Source organism: Camelus dromedarius, chromosome 16 (assembly GCF_036321535.1).
Source record: "Camelus dromedarius isolate mCamDro1 chromosome 16, mCamDro1.pat, whole genome shotgun sequence".
Lineage (NCBI taxonomy): Eukaryota > Metazoa > Chordata > Mammalia > Artiodactyla > Camelidae > Camelus > Camelus dromedarius.
In genome coordinates this window covers 21086672-21111410 of record NC_087451.1, presented here as the reverse complement: position 1 = coordinate 21111410, position 24739 = coordinate 21086672, and the positions used below count along the sequence as shown (strand labels likewise).

The 24739-nt window shown below is 44.1% G+C and overlaps 1 protein-coding gene across 1 annotated transcript in view; it reads left to right on the top strand.

Moving 5' to 3' along the window:
- The first annotated feature begins 13681 nt into the window (after window positions 1-13681).
- The window catches only part of LOC105095909 (myosin-13), a 46428-nt gene continuing 35370 nt past the window's right edge, over window positions 13682-24739 (top strand). The window contains exons 1-10 of the mRNA XM_064494938.1: window positions 13682-13885; window positions 16260-16403; window positions 16489-16645; window positions 18227-18254; window positions 18344-18455; window positions 19424-19516; window positions 21391-21454; window positions 21541-21639; window positions 21754-21857; window positions 24106-24244. Coding sequence (XP_064351008.1) covers window positions 13682-13885; window positions 16260-16403; window positions 16489-16645; window positions 18227-18254; window positions 18344-18455; window positions 19424-19516; window positions 21391-21454; window positions 21541-21639; window positions 21754-21857; window positions 24106-24244 — 1144 coding nt within the window. The remainder of the gene's footprint in view (window positions 13886-16259; window positions 16404-16488; window positions 16646-18226; window positions 18255-18343; window positions 18456-19423; window positions 19517-21390; window positions 21455-21540; window positions 21640-21753; window positions 21858-24105; window positions 24245-24739) is intronic.

Here is a 24739-nt window from a genome sequence, read left to right as displayed (position 1 = left end):
TGAAAGAAAATGGACTTTGTAGAGCTCACATTTCCGATGGAAACTTCGAATACTTTATGGTATGGAATATAATCCTCTTCCAGTCTCCTCCGCAAAATCTTCCGTCAAGTCCACATTGCTCATGTTCTTTGTGCTAATGGATTATTTAGCACAAGGTTGACACAGATCGAAACATACTGTTAGGCAAGGGCTGGAAACAGATAGCTCACAGAGAACCACCACTAGACAGTATCACACTGGATCCCCACACTATCCTCATGACGGGCAGACATAGAATTATCTTTCTGGATTTGCAGCTGAAGGGGAAAATAACACGGTTGCCAAGAGAGGTGATGTGAGTTCCCACAGTCAGTAAATGGTAGAAGTGAAATACAGATGCATCGGGCTCTTCCAACTCCAACAAGATCTCACTCAGGTATTTACTTACCCACAGAATGACCCTTTTTTTTCCACCCTTTCCATCTTCATTTCCTCCTCCCACATCTTAAACATGCAGCCTTTCTCTGAGAACTCAACCTCCTTAATAAGTTCAGCTGTCACCTCCATATGGGTGACACCCCCCAACCCCTACCCCCAACAAACACACACACAGACCTGTATCTTCGGTCTTGACTTCTCCTGTAAACTCAGAACCTTTATCTCTACCTACTGATGGGACATCAGCATCATTTCAACCTCCATCTGTCCAGAATCTAAACTCTTCTTTTCTCCTTCCATATGTCCCCTGGGCTGCTGTCATGCCCTTAGATTTCCAGGCTGAAATGAGGGCTGCATGAAGGGCAGGATTCGCTGTTTCCTCCTCCTTCCTCAAACCCAGCAATCACCAGTCCTGTGGATCCTGCCTTCAGGGCAACCCTTGGGTTTTCTCTTTACTTTTATTTTTTTAAACATTTTTTATTGAGTTATAATCATTCTACAATGTTGTGTCAAATTCCAGTGTAGAGCACAATTTCTCAGTTACACATGAACATACATACATTCACTGTCACATTCTCTTCTGCTGTGAGCCATCACAAGATCCTGTATATATTTCCCTGTGCTACACAGTACAATCTTGTTCTCTTTACTTTTAAATCTCATTTCTGTACTACTTAATCCAGGCCCTCTCCATCTGACACCATGATTATTTTTGGTATTCAGTGCAAGTAGATATTACTTTCATTTTTAATATATATCGAGTGGATTTTAATATGCTGATATACCATAGGTAGGGCTTCAAAAAATAAGCCTAGAGCTCAGAGAGGTCTTATATTGGCCCAACATATTCCTTTCACCTCCCAGGGTTCTCATTACTCCTAAATGGGACAATGAGGCAGAAAACTTCAAGCCCACACAATGCTCTTCTGCAATCTGCACGATGGACTCGGAGATCCAACAGCACAACGACTGTGAAAGCCAGCCCTCTGGTGCTAATGGAGAGTTTTAACCCAGATCTGAATTCACAGGGACATCCAGGACTTAATTCTAACTGTTTAACTGCCCACCAACCGCCATAAGTCATATCAGAGCCTGTGTAATCATCTCAGCAAGTTTTACACTGAGATATTTTAAATAGGTGCTAAGTGGTTCTAGGACTCCAGGTTCTCCCTTCTCCAATATATCCTATCATTAGTTCTATATACATATATATATAGAAAGAGAGAGAGAGAGAGATGTGTGTATATAGAGAGATGTATGTATAGATATATATAGATACATATATTTACTTTTCTGCTCAAAAACCTTGCAACGTTCCCCAGTGATCTCAGAATGATGTCCTGACTCCTTCCCTGGGCATTGGCAGCCTGTCAGAGACAGGCTCAGCCCACTTCTCCAGCCTCACTTCCATATAACCCCCAACCCCACCGCAACCCTGCCAGGTCCTCCTTCCTGAAACACACCCTCAGAAGCCTTGTTTCTAACCACAGTCCCTAAGACCCTAGCCTAATGTTAACTTCATGGTCTGAAATGTGTAGCTATCAAGCGGATTCTTTAGTAGACTAAATCTTTTGTCACTGAAGTGTTCTGAAATTTATCTTGATGTTTAAAAGAAAAATTCTCCATTAAAGTAACTTTCATCTTCTGGGATCTACTTTTTAAACTTTCCATCCCCTGTAGTTATCAAATGCATGTACCAAGCCTCTAGAAGATAGTAACAGAAATAGTAATAGATTGTACCAAACAGTAATAGACCTCCCTGTTCTCTTAAAGTCTGCTTCCTTCATGAGAGAGAAGAGGAAAGGGGGAAAAGTCAGTCTTTGGAATCAGCAACCCAGGATGTCAGTTCTGCCTCTGTTTCATACTAGCTGTGGGTCCTTTTGATCCATCACTTAACCCCCTTAGGCCTCAGTTTCCCCATTTGGAAAATGGGAATAATAATGATATAAATAGTATAACCCCCTAAGACTTACAGAGAATATTAAATAATAAAATATACAAAAATGCTATGTAAAGTGGAAAGTACCACAAAAAGGTTATTATTATCTCCACAGTCACCACTCCCCTTCAGATCTCTTTTCTCTTCCAAAGCAATATCATTATCATTAAAAACAACTCTGATAATATTGTACACACACAGAATACCTCATGGGTTTCAAATGCATGATACACACCTCTAATCCTCTATGAAGTGCACTCATCTTGGACTTAAGTTAACCTTGGAGAAGTCCTTTATCCTTTTCATGTCTATGTACTCTCTCCTCGTGCCCATTATCACCTCCTTTGGAGCAGTATCCCTATGTCGTGTCTTCATTCCCTGTTGCCAGCACTGAAAAGTGATGGGCTTGCAAAAGTAAAAGGTTATAGGCATTGGCTCTAGAGCCAGAGAGGATTTGAATCCCATTTCTGCCACTTACTAGCTGTGTGGCCTTGGGCAAGTTACTTTAAACTCTCAGTGGCCCAATTTCTTTGACCATAAAAATGGGAATGATATTAGCACCTACCTCAAAAAACTATTATGAAGCTTAAGTAAGCCAATCTGGATAAAGCCAATATGGTGCCTGGTGAGTTCTTAAAAAATGTAAACTATTTTATGAAGTGAGACTGAGTCTGTTCTTTTCTGCCTTATCAGTCCAGCCCTCTTTTCAACACAGATTCCCCATACATCGTCTTGATTTGCTCATTCACAGGAACAAAACTTACTGAGCGTCTGCTACATACGAAAGGCTGTCCCTTGAATCAGAGCAGCTGTGTTTATGCCTCATAGCTCTCTGTTGCTTTCTTTTAGGCCACATGGTGCTAAGAAACAGAGACAACTTCCATGTGGATTGCAGCCTTCAGCCTTCCCCTCTTGTTTTCTAGAGCAGAGAGTAAGATGGTGCTCCAACATCAAATCACCAGGTACAAAAAATTTCTTCGTAATTCTTTACCGAAAGGCTTCTCAGATTCCTTAACATGCTCATATTTATGGTGAATCTCAACAGGGGACAGAGCTGACCACATTTCCTGAACCCATTTCACCATGGGACCTTTTAATTTCTCTCAGAATCAGCATCCCGTCAAATCTACTTTGGAAAGTGCTGTGTGGAAGTCCTGTTCCTATGTCTTCCTCTTCTGCCCACAATGTCACTTTGAGTAACGCAAACTGTCCTTTGAAAATGCCTCACCTACATAAGACTACCCACTGGAAGACTGGAGAGGGAATTTTTTTTTAATTGAAGTGTAGTCAACTTACAATACTGTGTTAGTTTAAGGTGTATAACAAAGTGATTCAGTTATTTTTTTCAGATTATATTGCATTACAGATTATTATAAAATATTGAATATAGTTCAGTAAACATTGATCATGTACAACGTAAACAAGTCAGACCATATTTTGTCAACGGCTCTAAATTCTACAATGTACTGTTGTTCCCACATATTCAAACGTCACTTATTTAGTACAATCTATTACTATTTCTACTACTATTTTCTAGAGGCATGATATTGATAACCCCCAAGCAATCATAAGAGTTGTCACAAAGACAATGTATTTTCAATAGACCCTTCTAGAACTTCATTTGGCATTTAGTGACTCAACTTTGTAATCTGTTTCCCAGTCTAGAGCAGATTAGAAAAAGCAAACTCGGGCTAGTAGAGGCAAACACACTGCAACCACAGAAAGAATTACAGCTGAGTATTTTGCCATGAAGGTGAAAATATGAAAACTAGAAAGGAGACACGAAAATTCATAGCAATCTAGGAACAATTAGTGCAGGGCAAAATCCATGAAGAAACTATTAAATCCCTGACGACTTCATTCCATCACTTCCCAGACCCCTGAGTGATGCAGGAAAAGGTAAATTCTATTCAAGATACTAGATTAAATAAAACAAGATAATATGTAATACATTTTAGAAAAGTTTTCCATCTACAATGGATTTTTTTTTAACTAAAAATAAATAAATAAGAATGGAGCTGTTACATGGCCAATCAGATGTTTTCCAGAAGCTTCTGAGAAGAAGCACACACTGTCTCATGTTTACACTGCGGGGTAAATAAGATGGAGTTAGCATCCGTGCTATTGATCACTGATTGCTTGACAATTCCTCCTGTCGCTCTGCCCTTCGCTGACCTTCTTAGCACACTCTGCCCCAGTTCCACTCAGCCCCTAGGACTCTCTAAGTCTCAAAGATCTGTGTCCAACATCAAAATCCCTACGCAGCTGACTTGGCATTATCAGCCTCCGCTGGTCACTTATCCAAGTAACTTAACAAGAGTGAGAGATCAGGGCTACGACGCATTTACATCTAACGAGTAAATGGTTATCCCCCAAATATAGCCAAGTTAAGAGTGCTGGCCTTGCAGATTCGGGACGTATAAAGGGAGCTGGGGGGCCACACTCTTGAAACTGCTCTGACCACATCATCGCAAGGTAAGTGCTCACCAGTGCCCAGTTTTTTGCTCCCTGTAGCTGTGATTACCACTGATCCAGTTACCAGTCAAGGAGAGAAGGCAACACAGTAGCGTTTGCTGAGGACCTACTAAGCATAAGGTACTGTGTTAAGGGCAATACGGGAGACAAGGAGGCAAGGCCTTTTAAGAAGCTTCTACAAACAGTAAAAAGACAAGAATATAAGCAATTATGAGACAAAAAAAATTAACCTGCAGGATAAAGCTGAATAAAATGCGTACTTATGTCTCTAATTGTTTAGATCAATATTATAACATTCAGTCAACAAATAAACATGTCTGATTGTGATAGCTCTTCTGTGATTGCCTTGAACTATTATTTGAAAGTTTTGTGGCTATTTAAACTTTTTTCTTAAATCAGGATTTCTGATCATCAGGGAGAGGATTTTGGGAAGAAATTCTCCCATGCATTTTTATCTATCTCAGAATGCATCTGAGTCTGCTTGTTAGCGTCCGGTTTCTAGCTCGGTCTTGCAGGGCGCACCTCGTGGACTTTGGTCTGGGTCATGTCTGGCACTGCAGTAGCAACCCCCAGAGGGATTCCAACCCTAGGAGATTTGTGGTGCTTTGATTTCTGGCCACCATCCTCACCAGAATACCTTCTGTCATACACTGACAGGGCTGAGAGGAATCTGAGAGATTTTCTGGTCCATCTGTTTCATTTCACAGAAGGAAATTAAAGCCCAAAGAAATTACAACAGCTATTCTAGAGAACTGGCATTAGAAAACTGAGGCTCTGCCTCCGAGTCTTATTTCTTTTGAACTAAGGATTCGGAATATAATACTTAATCATTTAATTTTCACCTGAGAAATCTGTGAGAATATTAGGATATGGCTGGCAACTATTAGAGACTCAGAAAAGGAAGAGAAAAAAGGAGGAAACCAAAGCAGTAAATCAAGTGCTGAAATGCCTCTTCCTACCTAAATGGTATTTCACATGTTCCCCTGGTTCTGTAAAAGCACTGTATGGTGAATGGGAAGTTTTAGCTAAATTCGATATTGAAAATTATTCAGACTCTTATGGCTTCTTGAGATCTTCATGTAGGTTATAAACTCCTGGACTGAGATTCCTTAGTCCCAGATGAGTTATCAGCTGTCTTATCTTCCTCTTCTCCAAGAGAATATAGAATATTGAGGGTGCCCTTCCTAGACCTTTTACAGAAGTCTTGCGTCTAATTCACAACTTTTCTCGCATTTGGCCAAAGAATTCAACTCCTGGTCTAAGCATCCAGGTTATAATCTGGATCATTCCCCTCCCTCCTTCATTTCTTCCCTGACCCCTCACAGGCCCCTTCTCTCAGCCAGAAGCATCATCTCTCTGAGTCCCTATAAAACTTCATTTAGACTGTTACAGAATCTGTGTTATTCTTCCTCGTTCAGAGATTTATTTGAGCATTTCTCTTACCCCTTACTAAATTTTGCATTCCTTTAGGGCAGAGACTGTTGTTAGTCTTCAGGAACTGACATGGTATTTTGCACACACAGAAGATACTCAAAAAAAAAAAAAGTGGTAATCGAAATTTATAATGAACCAATTATTTAAAGAATGATTATTTAACTGAGGGAGAAAATGGAATATTTATTTCCATCTCACAGAATCCACTGTCTAGCTATTTAAATGTAGACAAACTTAGAATAAACAGTTTCTAGATTTACTTAAGTTCCTTATACTTCATTTGTTCTTTGTTTTTGTTTGGTTTTTGATTTCTGGAATCACTCCCCAGGAAGACACTTCATTCCTGAAGGACACTGACGGTCACTTTGGGAACCAGTAAGGTAAGCGTTACTTTCATCTTGATTGATACAATCATTGAAATTAGCGAATATCGTTTTACACGTTCTCATTCTTGCCGCGCTCATAAGAAGCTGAAAATGATGAAACTGAAATCAATTGCTTAAGTATTTCTAAAGGCAGATTACAAAATAGGCAGGTTTTCCCCAAGGTGCAATGGCTTCCCAAATTTGCTCATTACACTGATAAGTATAAAATACACTGCAGAACCTTGACACAAAAGCTCCAGGTCAATATACTTAGTTGGCCCTGCACAAGGTGTTCGTAGGATAAGGATCCAGTCTTCACACAAGTCTACCTTTGCTGTTCTTTGAGCAGAGTCCGCGTCCCTGAATCCACTCAGCTGTGCCTTTACTCACAAATAATGCTGAGGGATAAAAAGCGATCAATTCACACCTGTGGCCAGCATAGTAATAAAAACACTTTCCGCTCCGAAATTTGTGTTCGCTGAAGGTAATTCTAGATGAATTAGGACTGAGGAAACCAAAGCATAATTAAGTCATGACCACCCCACTGCTGACAAGATACAGTAGCTGAGAAATTCCCAGGATAGGGGATGAAAGTTGAGAACAGTATCATGGTGGACTCACAGCAGAAAGGGGGTGGGGAGCACTCGGAGGGTGGTGATGGAGATGGGGGTGATGGGGACTGGGGTGGCCATCTCAACTAGAAGACCCCCTAAAGAAAGGAGCAGAGTTGGTGGTTGAGAGGACCCAGCTGTGCAGGGTTGGAAGCAGGCCCAGCTCTCAAAACAGAGAAGAGGCTAATTAGGGGATTTTCTTGGGGGGAGAATCTCCAGGGACACCATGAGTCATGCCTAGAGGGTCAGATCAGACCTCACTAGGCAAAGTTTATCAGCCAAGAATAAATGGTTTTATCACTGGGTCCCAGAACACAGTTGCATAAACATGGGGCCAAGATTTGACTTAGCAACCACATGCACGCAGAGGATTGAGGGACTTCGCTTGACAGCGAGCGGTGAGTCAGCATGTGACAAGGTTGCCAGAAGGCAGTCACCACCTCAGGCATGACTCCTAGGTCAAGAGAGGTGAGGGCACATGCTGATGGAGGATGACATGTGGTCTGGACGCCACACTTTAAGAGATTAACAGGAGTGAGCTCACCGTGATGGGAAAGGAGACTCAGAAGCATGCCACGGAAGAAGCAGATGATGATGCCTCTGGAAGAGATAAAGCTAAGGTGAACACAGAGCAGCCGTCACGTGGCTGAAGAGTTGTCTTGTGGGAAGAAAGTGTGAACTCTTTCTGTTGTTACCAAGAATGCCAGAATGAGAAGCGCACGTCCTGAAGTCACAGAAAGCCAGCTTGTGGTTCAAGCAAGAAAAATCTTCGGCTCGTGAAACCCGCCCAAAATGATTTTTCCAAATTTTCCAAAAATTAACCAAATGGATAAAAGTTATCCCTGAAGGCATCCAAAAAGGCTGAACAACACCTTTGCAAGAATACTGCTGATACAACTCATGCACCATCCAGGCAGTAACATTAGAAGATGCTGAGTCATGGTTAGAGTAGTGGGTGGAAGAAGAAAAATCTCCACCTCAAAACCGGCAGTGACTTGGATCCCAGATGGAAAGCGTTGTCTTTCTAAGAGGCCTAGAAATATAGCTTGACCATGACCTATTGAAGTCTTTCCCCAACTTTAGGCTTCATTCTTACCGCACCATCACAAATTCTGCAATACCCATTTAACAGCAGTACTATGAATCACTTAATATTTTATTTACCTTGATTCCTTGTTTTCCCTTTTATTTGTTTTTCAAAGTTACCATATATGCTTGCTGTGAAATTGTGGACTATCTCCATCAGCATCAACTGAACATTTAGATATTCAAAATCTCAAAGTCCACTCCAGATCTGCTGATGCAGCATACGCATTTCACCAAGACTCCCAGTTGGATTCCTGTGCACACCAAAGTGTGAGAAACACTGCTTTATATCACTAGTATAAACAGACATTGCACAATCTCTAAATGGGAAGCACATATTACCTTATTTTATCAATTCTAATTTTCTCCATTTTTTTACAAAATACTATCTCTAAACTTGGGGTTCATCTTATAGTCAATGAAGGGAGTATAGTAATTAGCTCTATTTTTTTTTAATTTGTGGAACACAAAATAGTTTATCTCACAGTTGATGGCATCTTTATAAAATAAGGTAACAGACTTTAAAATAAGCATACAGTTATTAAAATTAAGGAAGTATTTGCCTAAAATCATTTTGTGTCTAAGTAGTGGGACAGGCCATGGCTTTGGAAAGAGCGGCTTTAGAAAGGAAAAGAATGCTCCCAAAAGGCACTGTGTTTGGGGCCCTTGGGAAAAATTCAGAGTCCTCAATCCCAACCACAGAGATTCTGTTGCAGACGATTCTGACGTGGATCATCATTTAACACTTTGGGTACCATGCTTAACACTAAGTCAAGCTAAATAACGTAAGATCATAAACCTGCAACCCAACAAGATACCCTCATGCTATAGTGCAACCATTGTCAAATGGTCTGCCCTCAAAGTGTGGTCTGTGGGTCCTTGGAGATGCCCAAGAACTTCTCAGGAGGTACATGAGATCAAAACAATTTTCATAATAATACCCATAACAAGACCTTGTTTACTCTGTTGACCTAATGATGCAGAAGCAAGGATGGATAAAACTTCTGGTGCTTTATTACAAGTCAAGACACGTCACCAAACTGTACTAGCAGTCATAGTATTCTTCACTGCCATACACTGGCACTGCAAAAAAAATTTTTTTTTAATTTGAAAAGATTTTAAAGGACTTAAATTTGCAGCCGTGAAAATTATTACTTTTATTCCCTCTCAAACTTATCCACATCTTTATAATGTTCTGCATGCTGGGACAGGACATCCTAGTACAGCACTCCCACTGTACACCAGACTTTGATGGTTGTCTCAAGAAAAAGCACACGTGCAGTTGTCTGAGTTGCAAGATGAACGAGCCAGTTGATTCACGAAGCACCATTTTTACATAAAGAATGACTAGTGGACAAACTATGGTTTCTCAGACTTGGAAATCTGGCAGACATTTTGTCCAAAAGGAATGAAAAGTGCTGATCATTTCAAGGAAAATAACTGACAATCCTTGTTAGTAATGACATATTTGAGCATTCAACCAAAAGCTAAGAAAAAATTTTAATGGAGGTACAGGTAATTGAACCCAGGACCTCGTACATGCTAAGAATGTGCTCTACCACTGAGCTATACCTACCCCTCGACACTAAAATTTTGGAAAACCATTAGCTGCCACCATTAGCTTGACAACTTGCTAGTATTTCAATTTTCTAATGAGATCAGTGCTGATATTAAGGATTGTGATTTTTTTTAATATTGCATAATGAAATGTCAATATTTGGAAGTTCTGTATAACTAAGCAAACCAGTATTTTCCAAGCGATCAATGTATGACATTCATACATGAGTAAAAGTTCCATTCAAAGTTCAAGACAGATCAACAGATTATAACAGGTACAAAATGTTTGTTAATTTGGTTTCATATTCTACATTGCATCCAGCCTTTAAAAAACTACCACGTGTCAAGTTTAGGTACAGTACCTAAGAAGAATATCTACAGTTATTTGAAAAGGCAATTAAAATACCCTTTCCATTTCCAAATTACGTAACTGGGCAAGATTTTCTACATCTACTTTAACCAAAAACAAAAACCAAAACAGCAACAAATTGAATACAGAAGCAGACATGGAAATCCTTCCATCTTCCGTTCAGCAGGCATTACAAAGAACTGCAGACATGAAAAGTGGTTATACTCGTGTCACTCATTTTGAGGGGTTTTGAAAAAGAGAGTCACTGTCATAAAAATATGTTATTAATGTTAACATGCAATGGACTTGACAGTAATTTTAAATGAATCATAAATATTTAAAAATTTTTCACAATTTTGATTTCCAATATTGTAAATATTGGACCTACATAAACCAAACTCATTGGGTTCCTGATCGTTTATAAGAGTATAAAGGTGTTCTGAGAGAACGAAGTTTGAGAACCACTGCTGTAGTAAACCCCACTTAAGCCTCAACAGTAGGGGCTATCTTCAGAGACGTTAAAAGCAATGTGAATGAATTCCTCCTCTCCACCAGGCAGGAAATGAGAAAATCTAAACCAGCACAGAGGCTGCAGACCAGGGGCCCTGTCTGTGGGTACTATATTGATTTCCAGTCTCTTACTATGAAAACTTAACCGCGAGCACACAGATGGCTCAGCAGAGCCACGGACCAAAGTCAAACCAAAGTGCAATTTATCTGAATAAGGTCCAGAGGGAAGCAGATGCTCCTCTTTCTGTAGGACCAGATCCCCCCAGAATCGCAAGGAGGGATATTGAAACAACACTCACTTAGCAATGAAGAGTTAACTTCATCAAGGGTAAGATTGGGGGAGGAGGAGTGCTTTCCAAGAGGTAATTATAAAAATGTTCAGTTTTCCCACTTTTAATAGGAAATATAAAAGGCCTTATTCAAAAAATGTGAACTATTTCTTAAGGGAGAAATGGGGATGCGTGTGTGTAGTTTAACTCCATTTTACGGTCAGTTTTAGGAGAATGAGTGGGAAAGAAAAAAGGAGAGGAAGAAAGGAAGGAAGAAAGGAAGAAGAGGAGGAGATGGGGGAAGCGATGTGGGGGCAGTAAGCAGAGGGTCAGGAAGGGTGGGGGACGAGATCCAGAGGGAGCAGGAGGAGCACATGCAGATGAGGAAAAGGAACCAGAAAGCCCCACAACCTGCAGGGGCCTTAGAAATGAGCCAGGCTTGCTTCTTCATTGTCTGTGGAATCAGTGGCTCAGAGAAGCTACGTGGTTCCGTCAAGTTCAGTGCTGGCAATAGGGACCTTGGGATTTGCTCTGTCTCAGGTCACTCCACACCCCATAGCGTTTGTGCTTGGATTTATGCTTACACAGCTGCCCAGGAGATGGGCTGGAGGCTGCAGCCACCGCTCTCAGGCCCCCTGGAGAGACCCCAGCCTTCTCTTGGGTCAGCACGGGCACTTGGGTTGGAACGCTCCTGCTTGCCTGCTCTGGGCTCTCTGGGGTCTCACCAGCAGGAGCATGGGGGGTCATCCTAGAGCCCCAGCCCCTCGGAGCCCCTGTCTACAAATGCTTTCCCCGCCTTAGCCTGGGTCAGATTTGCCATTGAAAATGCTAACCTCTACTTTTTTCTTTTGTATTTGGATAAACACTGAAGAAGCTGGAGCTGTTAAACTTTATCTTAGGGAAAACCTCAGAGCTGGTTTATTCGGTGTCGTGGAACCTCTTACTGCTTTCAATACACAATTAGCAGTCAACTGTTTTGTTTACTTGTCTTCAGTTTTCATTTCAACAAACAAGCACTGTAGTTACAGCTATCAGAATAAAATCTTGTTACAGCAACCTGAATCCCATCTGGAGACCAAGCAACACTCGGAGGGTTGGAGAACTCAGGTTTCTTACGCCGGCAGTCCCAGAGGAGTTAACACTCTAAGCTCTGGACCCCATTTGTAGGTTTACACAGGTTTTTATAGGGCTTTAGGTTTTGATTAAGTTTGTGCCGTATGCAAATGAGGTGTTAGAAATGGACCAATCAGGAGTGAGCTTTCCAGAACCAATGGAATTTTAGGGGTAAATGCAAATGAGGTGTTAGAAATGGACCAATCAGGAGTGAGCTTTTGGGAACCAATGGAATTTTAGGGGTAAGTTTCATTTTCCTAGAAGCAATCCGTTTAACAGAAGCACAAAAGCTGGAAGGCAATGGCCCTGCTTGGGAGGTCTTGCAGGTCCCTTGTGGGTTTTGCCCCTTCAATCTCATAACTATTTTTTTTAAAAGTTCAGTGCTGGGACATTAAGCCAGATTTTCTAGCTTCTAAGCAGGGAAAATATATAGAAAAAGGACCAATGGATGGAGATGGTTTGGAAGGGAGTGACAGGAGGGATGAGTGGCAGGATGTGGGAAAGAAAGAGGGAGAGAGAAAGGCAGAGGCAGAAAGACACTTATATACCCCACCACACACACACACCAGGCAGTGTATTAATCTAATTAAACACTGTGTGTCGCACCCCGATACTGCTACATGTAACTAAAGCTTGGAGACCACTGCATTAAGCCCAGTACTTCTCAACTCTACTATGCCCAGAAATCACCTGGAGATCTTGTTAAAATGCAGATTCTGGTTTTATAATCTGGGGTGGGTCTGAGATTCTAAATTTCTAACAAACTCTTAGAGTGATGCTGATACAACATTCCAAGGACCACTCCTAGAGTCAGGAGGCTCTAATCTGGCAGTTCTCGGAGGGGGGGTGGTGTCCCTGGACCAGCATCACTTAGGAACTTGCTAGAAATGCAGATTCTCAGGCCCCGCCCCACACCTACTGAATCAGAAACTCAGGGCTTGGGGCCTAGAAATCTGTGTTTTAACAAGCTTTCTAGGTAATTCTGGAGCATCTTAAAGTTTGGAACCATGGCACTAGGCCATAATGTCTCCTATCGCCTTGTCACCTGTAATTGGCTAAAGTGTGGAAGCATTTTACGTTCCAGTCATTACTTTCCACTGGCTGTCTGAAACTCCTACCAGGAATTACCAACATTTCAATCATTCTTTCCAGACACTCTGAAGATTTGGGATTGACACAGATCATGGGGCTTATACATGACCTATAATTAAGGAAGTATTTTCTGAGGCCTCCTGTATTGGGCTCAGCATGGCTTCCTCTAATTGGTTCAGATTTCCACACCTGGAGCTGGACTAAGAGATGTTTCAAAATCAACAGAGAGTAAAGCAACCCCTCAAACTTTTTTTCCTACAGTAAACGATCCCCTTTAGCTCACTCCTACTTGCCCACTCAAGGCCCTCAGACCGGGTCCTAGATTCCTCAGGGCCTAGGTTAATCCCGAGAGCTTTTGAATCTGGCCCCCTGCCTGAATGGCAATAACAGGATGGGGCCCTTTGGATTCAAGAGTCCCCCAGGCTCCAGACTCAGCCGTCCCGGTCTTCCCAGCGCCTGCAGTCATGAGCTCTGATGCAGAGATGGCCATTTTTGGAGAAGCAGCTCCCTACCTGCGGAAATCGGAGAAGGAGAGAATCGAGGCTCAAAATCGCCCATTCGATTCTAAGAAAGCCTGCTTTGCAGTGGATGATAAGGAATTGTACGTGAAAGGTATGATCCAGAGCAGGGAAAATGACAAAGTCACAGTCAAGACCCTCGACGACAGGGTAAGTGTTGATCCCAGGTGTTCTTGCTAACATGGGCATCCTCATTTTCCCCTGGGGTGGAATATTAGCAATTGCATGCTGTGCAGAGGGAGCTGAAGATAGCACCAGACTAACACAGGTCTGCTCTGCAGTGAAGTCGCAAGGGGAAACTGCCGTTACGCGCACCTTCACTCCTGCCTCTCCTTCCCCAAGGATTTGGGCTTTGAGAGTTTTGTGATGTTTGCTTTGGAGAAAAGGGACAGTGAGGGTGGAAGAGGTTGGACTATGTAAGGAAAAGATTGTTGCTGATTGCTGCTGGGTCGGCAAGTATATCGAATATAACTCTCTAGGCTGCAGAGTGACTTACCGAGGGAGCTCCAGAGGCAATGCTGAGTTTAATGTAGAGAATTACAGAGAACCGTTCAATTCAGTACTTACTGGACATCCACCACGTCTAGGTCACAGTGTCCACCTCCTTGCAAATATGAGCAAATCTCAGTCCCTTTTTCCCCAAAGTTTACCATCCAGTGTAGGAATCAAGAGTCCCTGGCAGGTATTTGCAGCAACATGGATGGACCTAGAGATGATCACACTAAGTGAATTAAGTCAGATAGAGGAAGACAAATATGATGTGGTATCACTAATATGTAGAATCTAAAAAAAAATGACACAAGTGAACTTATTTACAAAACAGAAACAGACTCTCAGACGTAGAAAACAAACTTATGGTTACCAAAGAGGGTAGGGGGAGGAGGGATAAATTAGGAGTCTGGGACTAGCAGATACACACTACTATACACAGAATCGATAAGCAACAAGGTCCTACTGTATAGCACCGGGAACTATATTCAATAGGTTGTAATAACCTATAATGGAAAGGAATATATATATGCACAATTGAAGCACTGTGCTGTACACTAGAAACTAACACAACATTGTAAGTCAATTATATTTCAATAAAATGTAATTGATACCTATTATCAATTATACCTACCTATAGGTTTAGGTATGGTAGGTATGAACCACCGTTCACAAACTCAAGCGTACGAGACAGATTTATTGTTATTGTTGTTGTTGTTGTTATTGAATTTAACTTCCGATTTCAGCCTCTATTCAAAGGGCTAGAAACAAATTTTCTTGTGCATTATTGGGGTATCCGCCCCAGAGCTGTGCCGCATTTTCAGTAGTACCACATTGGGTCTCTCCCACTGTGAAGGATGTGCTAAGAAACAAGTCCTGGTCCCCAGAGCTTCAGGATACACAGACTTTTGTGTCTCCCTTGTGCGACTTTGGGTGTCTCCCTCTAGTGTAGGGTAGTGGGGCAGAAGGGCCTTCTTTCCTCAAGAGATTTGGTCTATTCCAACAAATCTCCTTCCTTTTATCTTTTTGGTAAACTCCTCAAAACTCTTCTAAGGACATAGGCTTCTGGAAAACCAAGGCTGGAAAGGCTTACAGGCTCTTTCTCTTTTCTGCCCCGTTTTCTACCTCTCCTGAGTCAGGGAGTGCAGAGCCAGCTGTGTGCCCAACCAGAGGGAAAAACAGAGCGGGGGAAATTGGGGAATGGTCTCAAAATGTTGTTCAGCCATGGACCACACTCCAAGTCCAAATGGTTTAACCATTAGAAAAGAGCTGCAAGGGATTCTGGAAGCCTTGAAAAGTCGTGGGTGGGGATGGAGAATGAAAGGATAGGTAACAGGAAGGGGGAAGATGGGAGGCAGTCTTGACTGTCCGCCTGTTAGTATGTTCTGGTTGTTAAACCACGTGAATGCATTGTCTACCTGAAAAAAAAAAAACTAAACTGAAAACAAACACTCACAAAAATAAAACAAAAAGAGAAGATAAGACAGGGGAGAGCAGAAACAGGTCACGGACGAGATGGCACTTAAGAAGACTTTTGAAGGTGGCTAGACATCATTTCAATGTAGATATTGCAGACCAAGGAACCCACGTGAGCGGAAGCATGGAGGTGAGGATGCACAGAATACACTGAAATAGTTTCTTCCAACATTCCACGCTCGGTATCATCACAGCACCCACAGCAAATGGGGCAAACAGAAGCAAGCCACTCTGGCCTTGGCCGTCCTGAGTCCCACCTGGCCACCCTGAGGCTGAAGGGCTCTAGAGCTTTGCACACCTGTGATCCACTCCTGGCACCCAGAATGGCACACCGACTTGGGGGCATTGGACCAGAATTGCTTATGCAGTTTGAGCAGCAATAGATTAATCAAGAATGATTCTTTACAGATCATCTCTGGGCACAGAAATGATCCAGAAAGTTATCCGTGGTAATGGGGTAGTCTCACCACAATGTCTCACTGTTTTCACCGCTCCAGTAGCATGGGGTACTGATCACCAGCTACCCCACTCATCACGTGCTTCTCCTCTCAATACCCAGACACTGACTCTGAACAGCGACCAGGTGTTCCCCATGAACCCTCCCAAATTTGACAAGATCGAGGACATGGCCATGATGACCCACCTGCATGAGCCAGGAGTGCTGTACAACCTCAAAGAGCGTTACGCAGCCTGGATGATCTACGTGAGCGCCCCTCCGCATCTCTTTATCCCATCTACCTCCCCGAGCGAAAATAAATCCCACATGTGGAATTTTCTGATTTTCTCAGACCTACTCGGGCCTGTTCTGCGTCACCATCAACCCCTACAAGTGGCTGCCGGTGTACAACCCCGAGGTGGTGGCTGCCTACCGAGGCAAAAAGCGCCAGGAGGCCCCGCCACACATCTTCTCCATCTCTGACAACGCCTATCAGTTCATGCTGACTGGTGAGTCAATTTCTTTAATTTATATTTTTTAAAACAGTTTTCAGTTAATTACTCAAGTCCTTTAACTGGACTGGATCTTAGTTAATTACCCGATTACCATTAATCATCCAACTGGTACAATGACCAAAGTAAGGTTCAGATGATTTCAGGATGGAATGAATGCCAGAGGCACAGTGGCTTCCATCAACCAGTCATGGTGCATAAGCCAGTGCTGGAGACCAAAGTCACACAAAGCACATGCTTATTTGGGGGAAATGTAGAATGCAATGAGATGCCCTGCCCCACTTTCAAAGAACCTCCAACATGGGCATGCTTGGAAGAGAGACTACATTAGTAGCCACTTAGGAGGGCAGAGTTGGAGAAATGGGCATAGCGGTGCCCCTTCGCCTGTCTTCTCCAGGCTCCTCTTTCTCCTCCTTAAATTTCCAGAATAGCAGGAGGAGAGAGATGTGGTAACACCGTCACGCTGTTATGCCTGACAACACTTCTGTCTGCTCGACTCCCACCTGACTTGACTCGGTGCAGACAGAGGAAGTAGAAGGAAGCATCCGAGATCTGAAGACACTGAGATGTCTTCTTGTACAATGCTGCGCAGACATCAGTCTTTCCCACCTCACGGTCACAATGCTGGCCATTTCTGCGTATTTAATATCTTTCTTTAAATTGACTCACGTTACATCCATTTCAAAAGGAAAACTATATCACTATTAGTATTAGTTTCATAGGGCTACAAAATCCTACCAGCCAGGTGCCCTAAACAACAGAAATGCATTGTCCCACGGTTCTGGAGCCTGGAGGTCTGAGATCCAGGTGTCAGCAGGGCTGGTTCCTTCCGGGGGCTGTAAGGGAGACTGTTCCAGGCCTCTCTCCTCACTTCCGGTGGTTCAAGGAAGGTCACCTTGATCTTTACCTCCCCCTTCACTTTGTGTTCTCTCTCATGTGCCTCCAAATCTCCCTTTTTATAAGGACACCAGTCATATTGGATTAGGGGCCCACCTACTCTAGTACGACCTCATCGTAACCTCATCTTAGCTCATTACATCCGCAACAATTTCCAAATAAGGTCACGTTCTGAGGTACTGGAGGTCAGGACCTCAACATATGAATCTAGGGGGGAAACACAGCTCAACCCGTAACACTACTGTAAGTGGAAAGCCATTGTCACTTTCCACAAGTGGAAGGTAAGGGTAAAAGAAATTTGCAATGACAACCAGTGTCCGTAAGTTCTAAACAGAAGCTGTGGCTTCTCACGAGTTCTGAGTCTGAGGCTTGCTTTCTTCGTTAAAAATAGAGATGAGAAAGTGCTATCGAGGAGTTAAAGATTGATGCACACGAATAACTTTCACACTGTGGGGTCTGCTGTCCGCTTCGCACACTGCCCACGTTACACATCCCACATGTGGGAAATCTGCACAGATGGTCTCCAAGAAGACTAGACATGACCAAAGCATCACACCGCTAGTTAATGGCAAAGCCAGGTCTAGAACTCACGGGCTCTTCCCACCCCCAGTGTGGCTCGATTTGTATACCCTGCCTGTTCGTTGTTTTTTTATTTTGTTCTGCTTCCCTCCTCATTTCTAGATCGGGACAATCAGTCCATCCTCATCACGTGAGTAACCCGTTTGCACCAGGATGACTTGGAAGTGCGCCATCCGTCCCTTCTGCTCTCCTTTACCTCACTTACTTTTAAATCGACAGCGGAGAATCCGGGGCTGGGAAGACGGTGAACACGAAGCGTGTCATCCAGTACTTTGCAACAATTGCGGTTACTGGGGACAAGAAGAAGGAGCAGCAGTCAGGCAAAATGCAGGTGAGTGGCTTCCTGCACCCGAAGGCTTGCTGGAATAGGTACAACTTAAATCCCTGGTGAGCACCACGTGTTTGCAGGGCTTTGTGCTCAGCAGAGATGCATGGCTCGAGGTCTTGCCCAGGGGCGCTCACAGGACGGCAGGAAGTGACTCCACTTCCCGGACCTAGGCTCCAGCACGGCTCCAGCACCAGCAGCCCCGTGACCGGGAGTCTCTCCACCCTCTCCTCTGGAGAAGGAATTGTTCAGGCCAGTGGTTCTCAAACTGGAGGGCTTGTTTATAACCCATTGCTGGGCCCCAAGCCCGGAATTTCTGATAGAAATTCCTATTTCACATTCACAATCCTGGCGTGTTGCATTTCTCCTATGCCCAGGGATCACACTTTGAGAACCACCTGACTGGACAGTGGTTTCCAAACAGCTCTGAAGTCAGAAGGATAAACAACCCTGGTAGGAGTGGGGAGGGTGAAACTCTGCTTTCCATCGGTGGACTTCTGAGTAAAAGTCCTCAGGAAATACTATTTGCTACTTAAAAAAATTTGAGAACCACTCTTTCTATCCCATGGGTCACTTTCATTGCTCACATTCTATTTCAACTTCTGAACCCAAATATCTATATAAATGGGTCGTGGTGCCTGCAGTAACAGAGGTATACAGTCTAAAAATCCGTGGTTTATGATGAAATGTTATCGAAGGAAGGCAGTCTGGGAAACTGAGACGGAGGGGGCAATGCTTCGACCTGGCATCTGGTGTGGCCAGAAGTCTCTGATGCTCTGTGAAGACCTTGAAGACTCCTTGGATACAGTGGGGATGGACCTGTGGGCACCTCCATGTGTCTGCACTAGCCACCAGCCCGGGCTGGTCACCCTCTCCCTGGGCCCTTCCCAGAGCATCCACACTTCTGAGCCAGCAAGAAGCTACTTCAGAAGACATCCAAAGTCCTCTCTTTTCCTCTTCTCGCTTATTATTAGGGAACCCTGGAAGATCAGATCATCCAGGCCAACCCCCTGCTGGAGGCCTTTGGAAATGCCAAGACCGTGAGGAATGACAACTCCTCAAGATTCGTAAGACTCAGTCCAATTGTCAGCTACACCCCCAAAACCAAACGCTCTCCTCCAATGCTGGATATGAAAAATTGCCACATAAACTAGTATATACCTACCCCTAAGCGATTTAGATCAAGCAGCCCAACTGGGCTATTCTGATACACTTAGGAGAACGTGTTGGCTTGTTCCCAGCAGGGGAGGACTTAGCTGTCCTTCCCTAGCTAATCAACAGCACCTCAGAGCACCCTGAAGTCACAGTGATTCAAATTCCACAGGTAGAGAGCAATTCCTTTGCGCTAAAATTGGTCTCTTTCAGTGGAAACCTTTTAAAATGCAGAAGTCCACTGAGCAATACCCACTGACCGATTAGCCATGGAAACCTGAGTGTGAATTTTGTTAGCAGACTTGATCTCCTCCAAGTCAGGAGCCACTGGGGGATGGGGAAAACCTGGCGAAGGCAGAAGAGCTCAAAAACTGGGGAAATGCTGGTACTGGAGATGTTGAAGGGTATGTTCCATACTTCAATGTTTCACCTAGGATTTGCTCAGCCAAAGAGGCATTTATTTCCAAAGTGGGCAAATAAACATTCAGTCCTCAACCTGACTTCACTGGCCTGTGGCCTAATTCCCAAAGGGGAAACTCTCATTTATGCCTGTGGTTGCAAAAGTACATCAGAACTTCGTACATCTCAGTAGCTGGATAACCGTAAACCTGAATTTTATTGGCACCTCTCAAAGGTAAGATAGTCATTGATAAGAAAGACATGTAGGCATCGAAGACCATGGCCCCGAGCCCTGACCTTTCTTTCTTTCCTTGTCCATCCCCTTGGTCCTCTGTGCATCGCCCCCTGGCACATGTCTTCCCAGCTGCACGACTAAACTCTTCCTTGCAGGGGACCTGGGTGCATGTAACAGGGCAACAGTAACACCTGCTTACACCAAGTTAGCTATTGCGCTAACTTGGCACCAGCTTAAAGGGCCAGACACGCCTGCAGGCACTCTCTAGTCTCACTCCCATTTATTTAGTTTATTGACCTCTGCTCTTGGCCCTGACCAGAACTCACAATCATTCATCTACTTTCCGCCCTCCAAATATTCGCCGGCTAAGGGTCACTTCCATCATCTTCCAATAACCGGCTAAAAATCCTGAAGACTCAACAAATATATTTATAATTCACACAAACCTCCACTGGACCTTCTCTAACTCTTCGTAGGCTTCATTTAGAAAATATTGAGACTATGACTGAGTACCGACTACATTTCAGAGCCTGTAGCTGAATCAGCAAGGTGACATTCTTGCCCTCAAATGTGCTTGGTGCAGCAGAGACCAATTAAGCAGATAATGTAAAAAGGGAATTACATACAGACACACACAGACACACACTACGTATAATTTCCCCTCTCATTCCCCAAAATGGGGGAACTCGGGCGCTGAGTAGGTCCTTTGGGAGCCAGGGTTGCATGTGGTAAACAGTAAGGGAAACAGAGGCAAGAAATCTCAGAAGTAACACCCAGAGGCAAAAAAGAAGTCAGACAGACAGTTCAACCAGGTTATCAACACAAAGGTGTTGTGGAGAGTTGGAGCAGGATAAAAACCAAGGAGACAGGCAGGTGTGAGGTGGTCCCAAGCAGAGAGCTGAGAGGGAGCCTGCGGGCATCCATCCCCAGAGCTACAGGAACAGGGCCGGGTGCTTCTGTCATTGCTCCCAGAGGCTTGGCTGAGCCGGCGTGGGGACTCTGGGTACCAGGCAAACAGCGAAGGAAGTCCTCACACCCCTGGCATCACCTCCTCCCTGGCCCTACACTTCCCACCCACGGTAGCCTCTAACAGAGGCCAGCTACAGTGCATGTAAATAAAATAACTATGGCCTTTGTCAATCTGCCACTGGACAGGGGAAGTTCATTCGGATTCATTTTGGAGCCACGGGAAAGCTGGCATCGGCAGACATTGAAACCTGTGAGTCCAAACACGCTGGCCCCTTGGATTCAGCCACAGAGGCATCTCCCAGGAACCTAAAACCACATTGTTTTTTGTTACCTTAGATCTCTTAGAAAAATCCAGGGTGACATTTCAGTTATCCAGTGAGAGAAGCTATCATATTTTTTACCAAATCATGTCAAACAAGAAGCCAGAACTCATTGGTAAGTCCTTGGTGATCACTCTCATTTTCCAAATCAATCACATTGGAAAAAAAAAAAAACAAACTTGAAGTCAGTTGTGCATAAGATGCTAAAGGAAATCTTTCTGCTTCACAGACCTGCTTCTCATTTCAACCAATCCCTTTGACTTCCCCTTCGTGAGCCAAGGAGAAGTCACCGTGGCCAGCATTGACGACAGTGAGGAGTTGTTGGCCACTGATGTAAGCAGTGTGTGTGCGTGTTTATCCCCGTATGCATAGAATTACTGAGTTTATGAGCTGAGAGGTACCCAAGTGATCTCATGAGGAAGCTGGGACACAGGGATGCTAAGTGATTAGACCCAAGATCTTGGAGAATTAGTACCGATCGCACCCCTCCTCCACACAGTTCCACTTCAGAAGATTCCAAAAGTTCTCCTAAACAGGCCTTCAGTTCCATTCTCCGGTGTTTTAGAGTAAATGTTTTCATGGATAAGGCTTTTAAAGGTTTTGGTGGAAGTTTTTAGGGTACAAAAACCATCTACATGGTCCTTTAAGAAAATCTAGAAAATATGGGAAAGTCTGAAGCAGGGAAAAAAACACCCACCCTGCTGCTTCCCCCTCCGGCTACCTACCACCTCGGGCTGGGGCTCGAGCCAGGCACCCACCTCCTCAGCACACCTGTCAGGCCTCTGGCCTTTAGCTTTGGGGAGTATCTCCAGGGTCAATAATCATCATACTAACTGAGTACACTGAGCACTTACCTGTGCTAGGAACTGAGATAAGAGGTCTGCCTGCATTATCTCATTTAAGCCTCAACAAGACCTGTGGGATCAGTACCACTAACTGCTCGCATTTCACAAAGGTGGAAGCTGAGTCTTAGAAAACAATATACATTATTTGCTTAAAGACAGTTTGTAAATGACAGCCTTTGAACCCAGATCTGCCCAATTGCAGAACTTGTGTTTTTAACTAAAATATACCATCTCTGAGCAACTAACTGTCACCCCGGCTGGCTCTCCCATCACAGACGTGGCAAAAGCTTGTGGAAAGGGGCCTGACACCGCAGGGGCACTGCCCAGGGCCTTCATTGTGTGACCTTTCCAGGTGATGCTAGCTGTTTTCAGGCAAGGAGAAAATGTTCATAATCAGAGAAACTTCCGTTAACTTAAGTCTGGCCATTATATAGGTTTAACCAGGTTTTCCCAGCCTTTACCAACTGAGGAGTACGGAAAGGGCGGGTTAGTGGCTGATGCAAAGCCTCCATCCTCCACGAATGCCCTCCTGAGGAATTCTGAAAGTCCCCACAGTTATTTCAGGGCCTCACTAGAGATCCCTGCCTTCAGAGACTGCTGTTGCTCCTTCCTCCCACGGAGCTTCTCTGGGCGATGGTTTATTGCCGCATAGAACGGGATCGCTCCCTCTGAGTGCCTGCCTCCTCCAGGAGGCTCCCCAGCAATCCCGCTGTCACCTGCTGCTTTTCAGCATTTAGCGAAGGTTCTTTCTCTTTTTACCAGAAGCCACCCATTCCTGAACCCAGATATGCATCTGCTGGGGTGAGATAAGGATTCAAGGGCCTCAGAATCTCTCCTCCCCTCGGTCAGCTCCTGGCATGGACTCTCCTTCCCCTCAAAGGGGACGCCACCCTGAGTGCCTCACTCTTCAATACCATCCTGCTGACATCAATCTACCAGGCTGCCCCACCAGCTCACCAGACGTGTCCACACGTTTCAGCTCCCACTTACCGACATTGCTTAGGCTCGGGCTACAAACTCTGCTACAAAATCATATGTACACCCCAGAGAAAGATTTTCCAGTATAAATCTTCATAGTAGAACAAGGGGGAATAAAACCAAATCGGCACCTGCTATAGGCTTTGAAGTGACCCAGGTTGGCTCCAGTCCCAGTCTTACCACATCTTGCCTGCAGGACTTGGGGCAGGTTCCTTACCCTCTTAGAAATATTCAGTTCTTCACTTGGAAATATCTGTGCATCCATAAGGTTCTCATAGGGACTTAATGAGATTACATAAGGATAGCGCCTAACCCCTGCCTAGCTCCTTTCTCATTTGAAAAATGACATCTCCCCTTCCAGTTCTAATATTCCGTGATGCCATATTGTCTCAGTTCTGAACACGGGAATTCCTGGATTGCAATGCCAAACTTGCAGACTGTTGGATAGTGTCCACCCAGCATCATGCAATGGTTCCCCATGGCCTCATCCAGAAAACAGCTCCCAAATCTATGCACAGTGGGAAAGGATTAAAATCAATTCTCATTGGATGGAAGAAAACAGGCTATTCACATGTTCTCCCCATAATATCCACCCACCCACACCAACATGTTACATTAAAAAAATGGTTTTTAACCTGTAACTTACCAGACCCCACCTGTCATCCGCTTATTGGGATAAATGCTGTCTCGTGTGCCATACAAAGTGCCAGGGGATCCCTGAGTCCTGCTGTGACGACTGTCCTTTTTCTAATTCCCAGAACGCCATCGACATCCTGGGCTTCAGCTCAGAGGAGAAAGTTGGGATCTACAAGCTCACGGGCGCCGTGATGCATTATGGGAACATGAAATTCAAGCAGAAGCAGCGTGAGGAGCAGGCAGAGCCGGACGGCACCGAAGGTAACCACACCCGGGAGGGGGACGGAGGTCTGACCTCCACCTGCATTCACGTGTGGACGGGGCCACGTGAGACAAGCCTTGTGTCATCTCAAGAGCTGTTCTTTGAAAACCGTGCAAACTGAATTTGCACAAAGCTCCTGACACTGCGCTGGGGAAGCCCATTCGCTGGGTCAAAGAATCCTTCAGTGGCAACGACACGGACACCCAAAAGTGTCATTCTCGTACATGAGTAATCCCTGTTCACCATCTCTCACCATCAGTTCACCTGTTATTTTTGGGTGGACATTTAAGAGAGGATTTGGCTAAGCGAACTTCACTTTCTGAGCATATCATTATTAATATCCAGAATGTTGGTCTAATCATCGGGCTTAAAATGAGACCTTTGGTAAGGTGGGAGCTAAATTTCTCCCTCCTATCACTTTCTCTTCCACCCTGACATCTGTTGAACTTGACCCTGAACCAAGGACTGATGAAAAAGTCTTGTTCCCATGACTC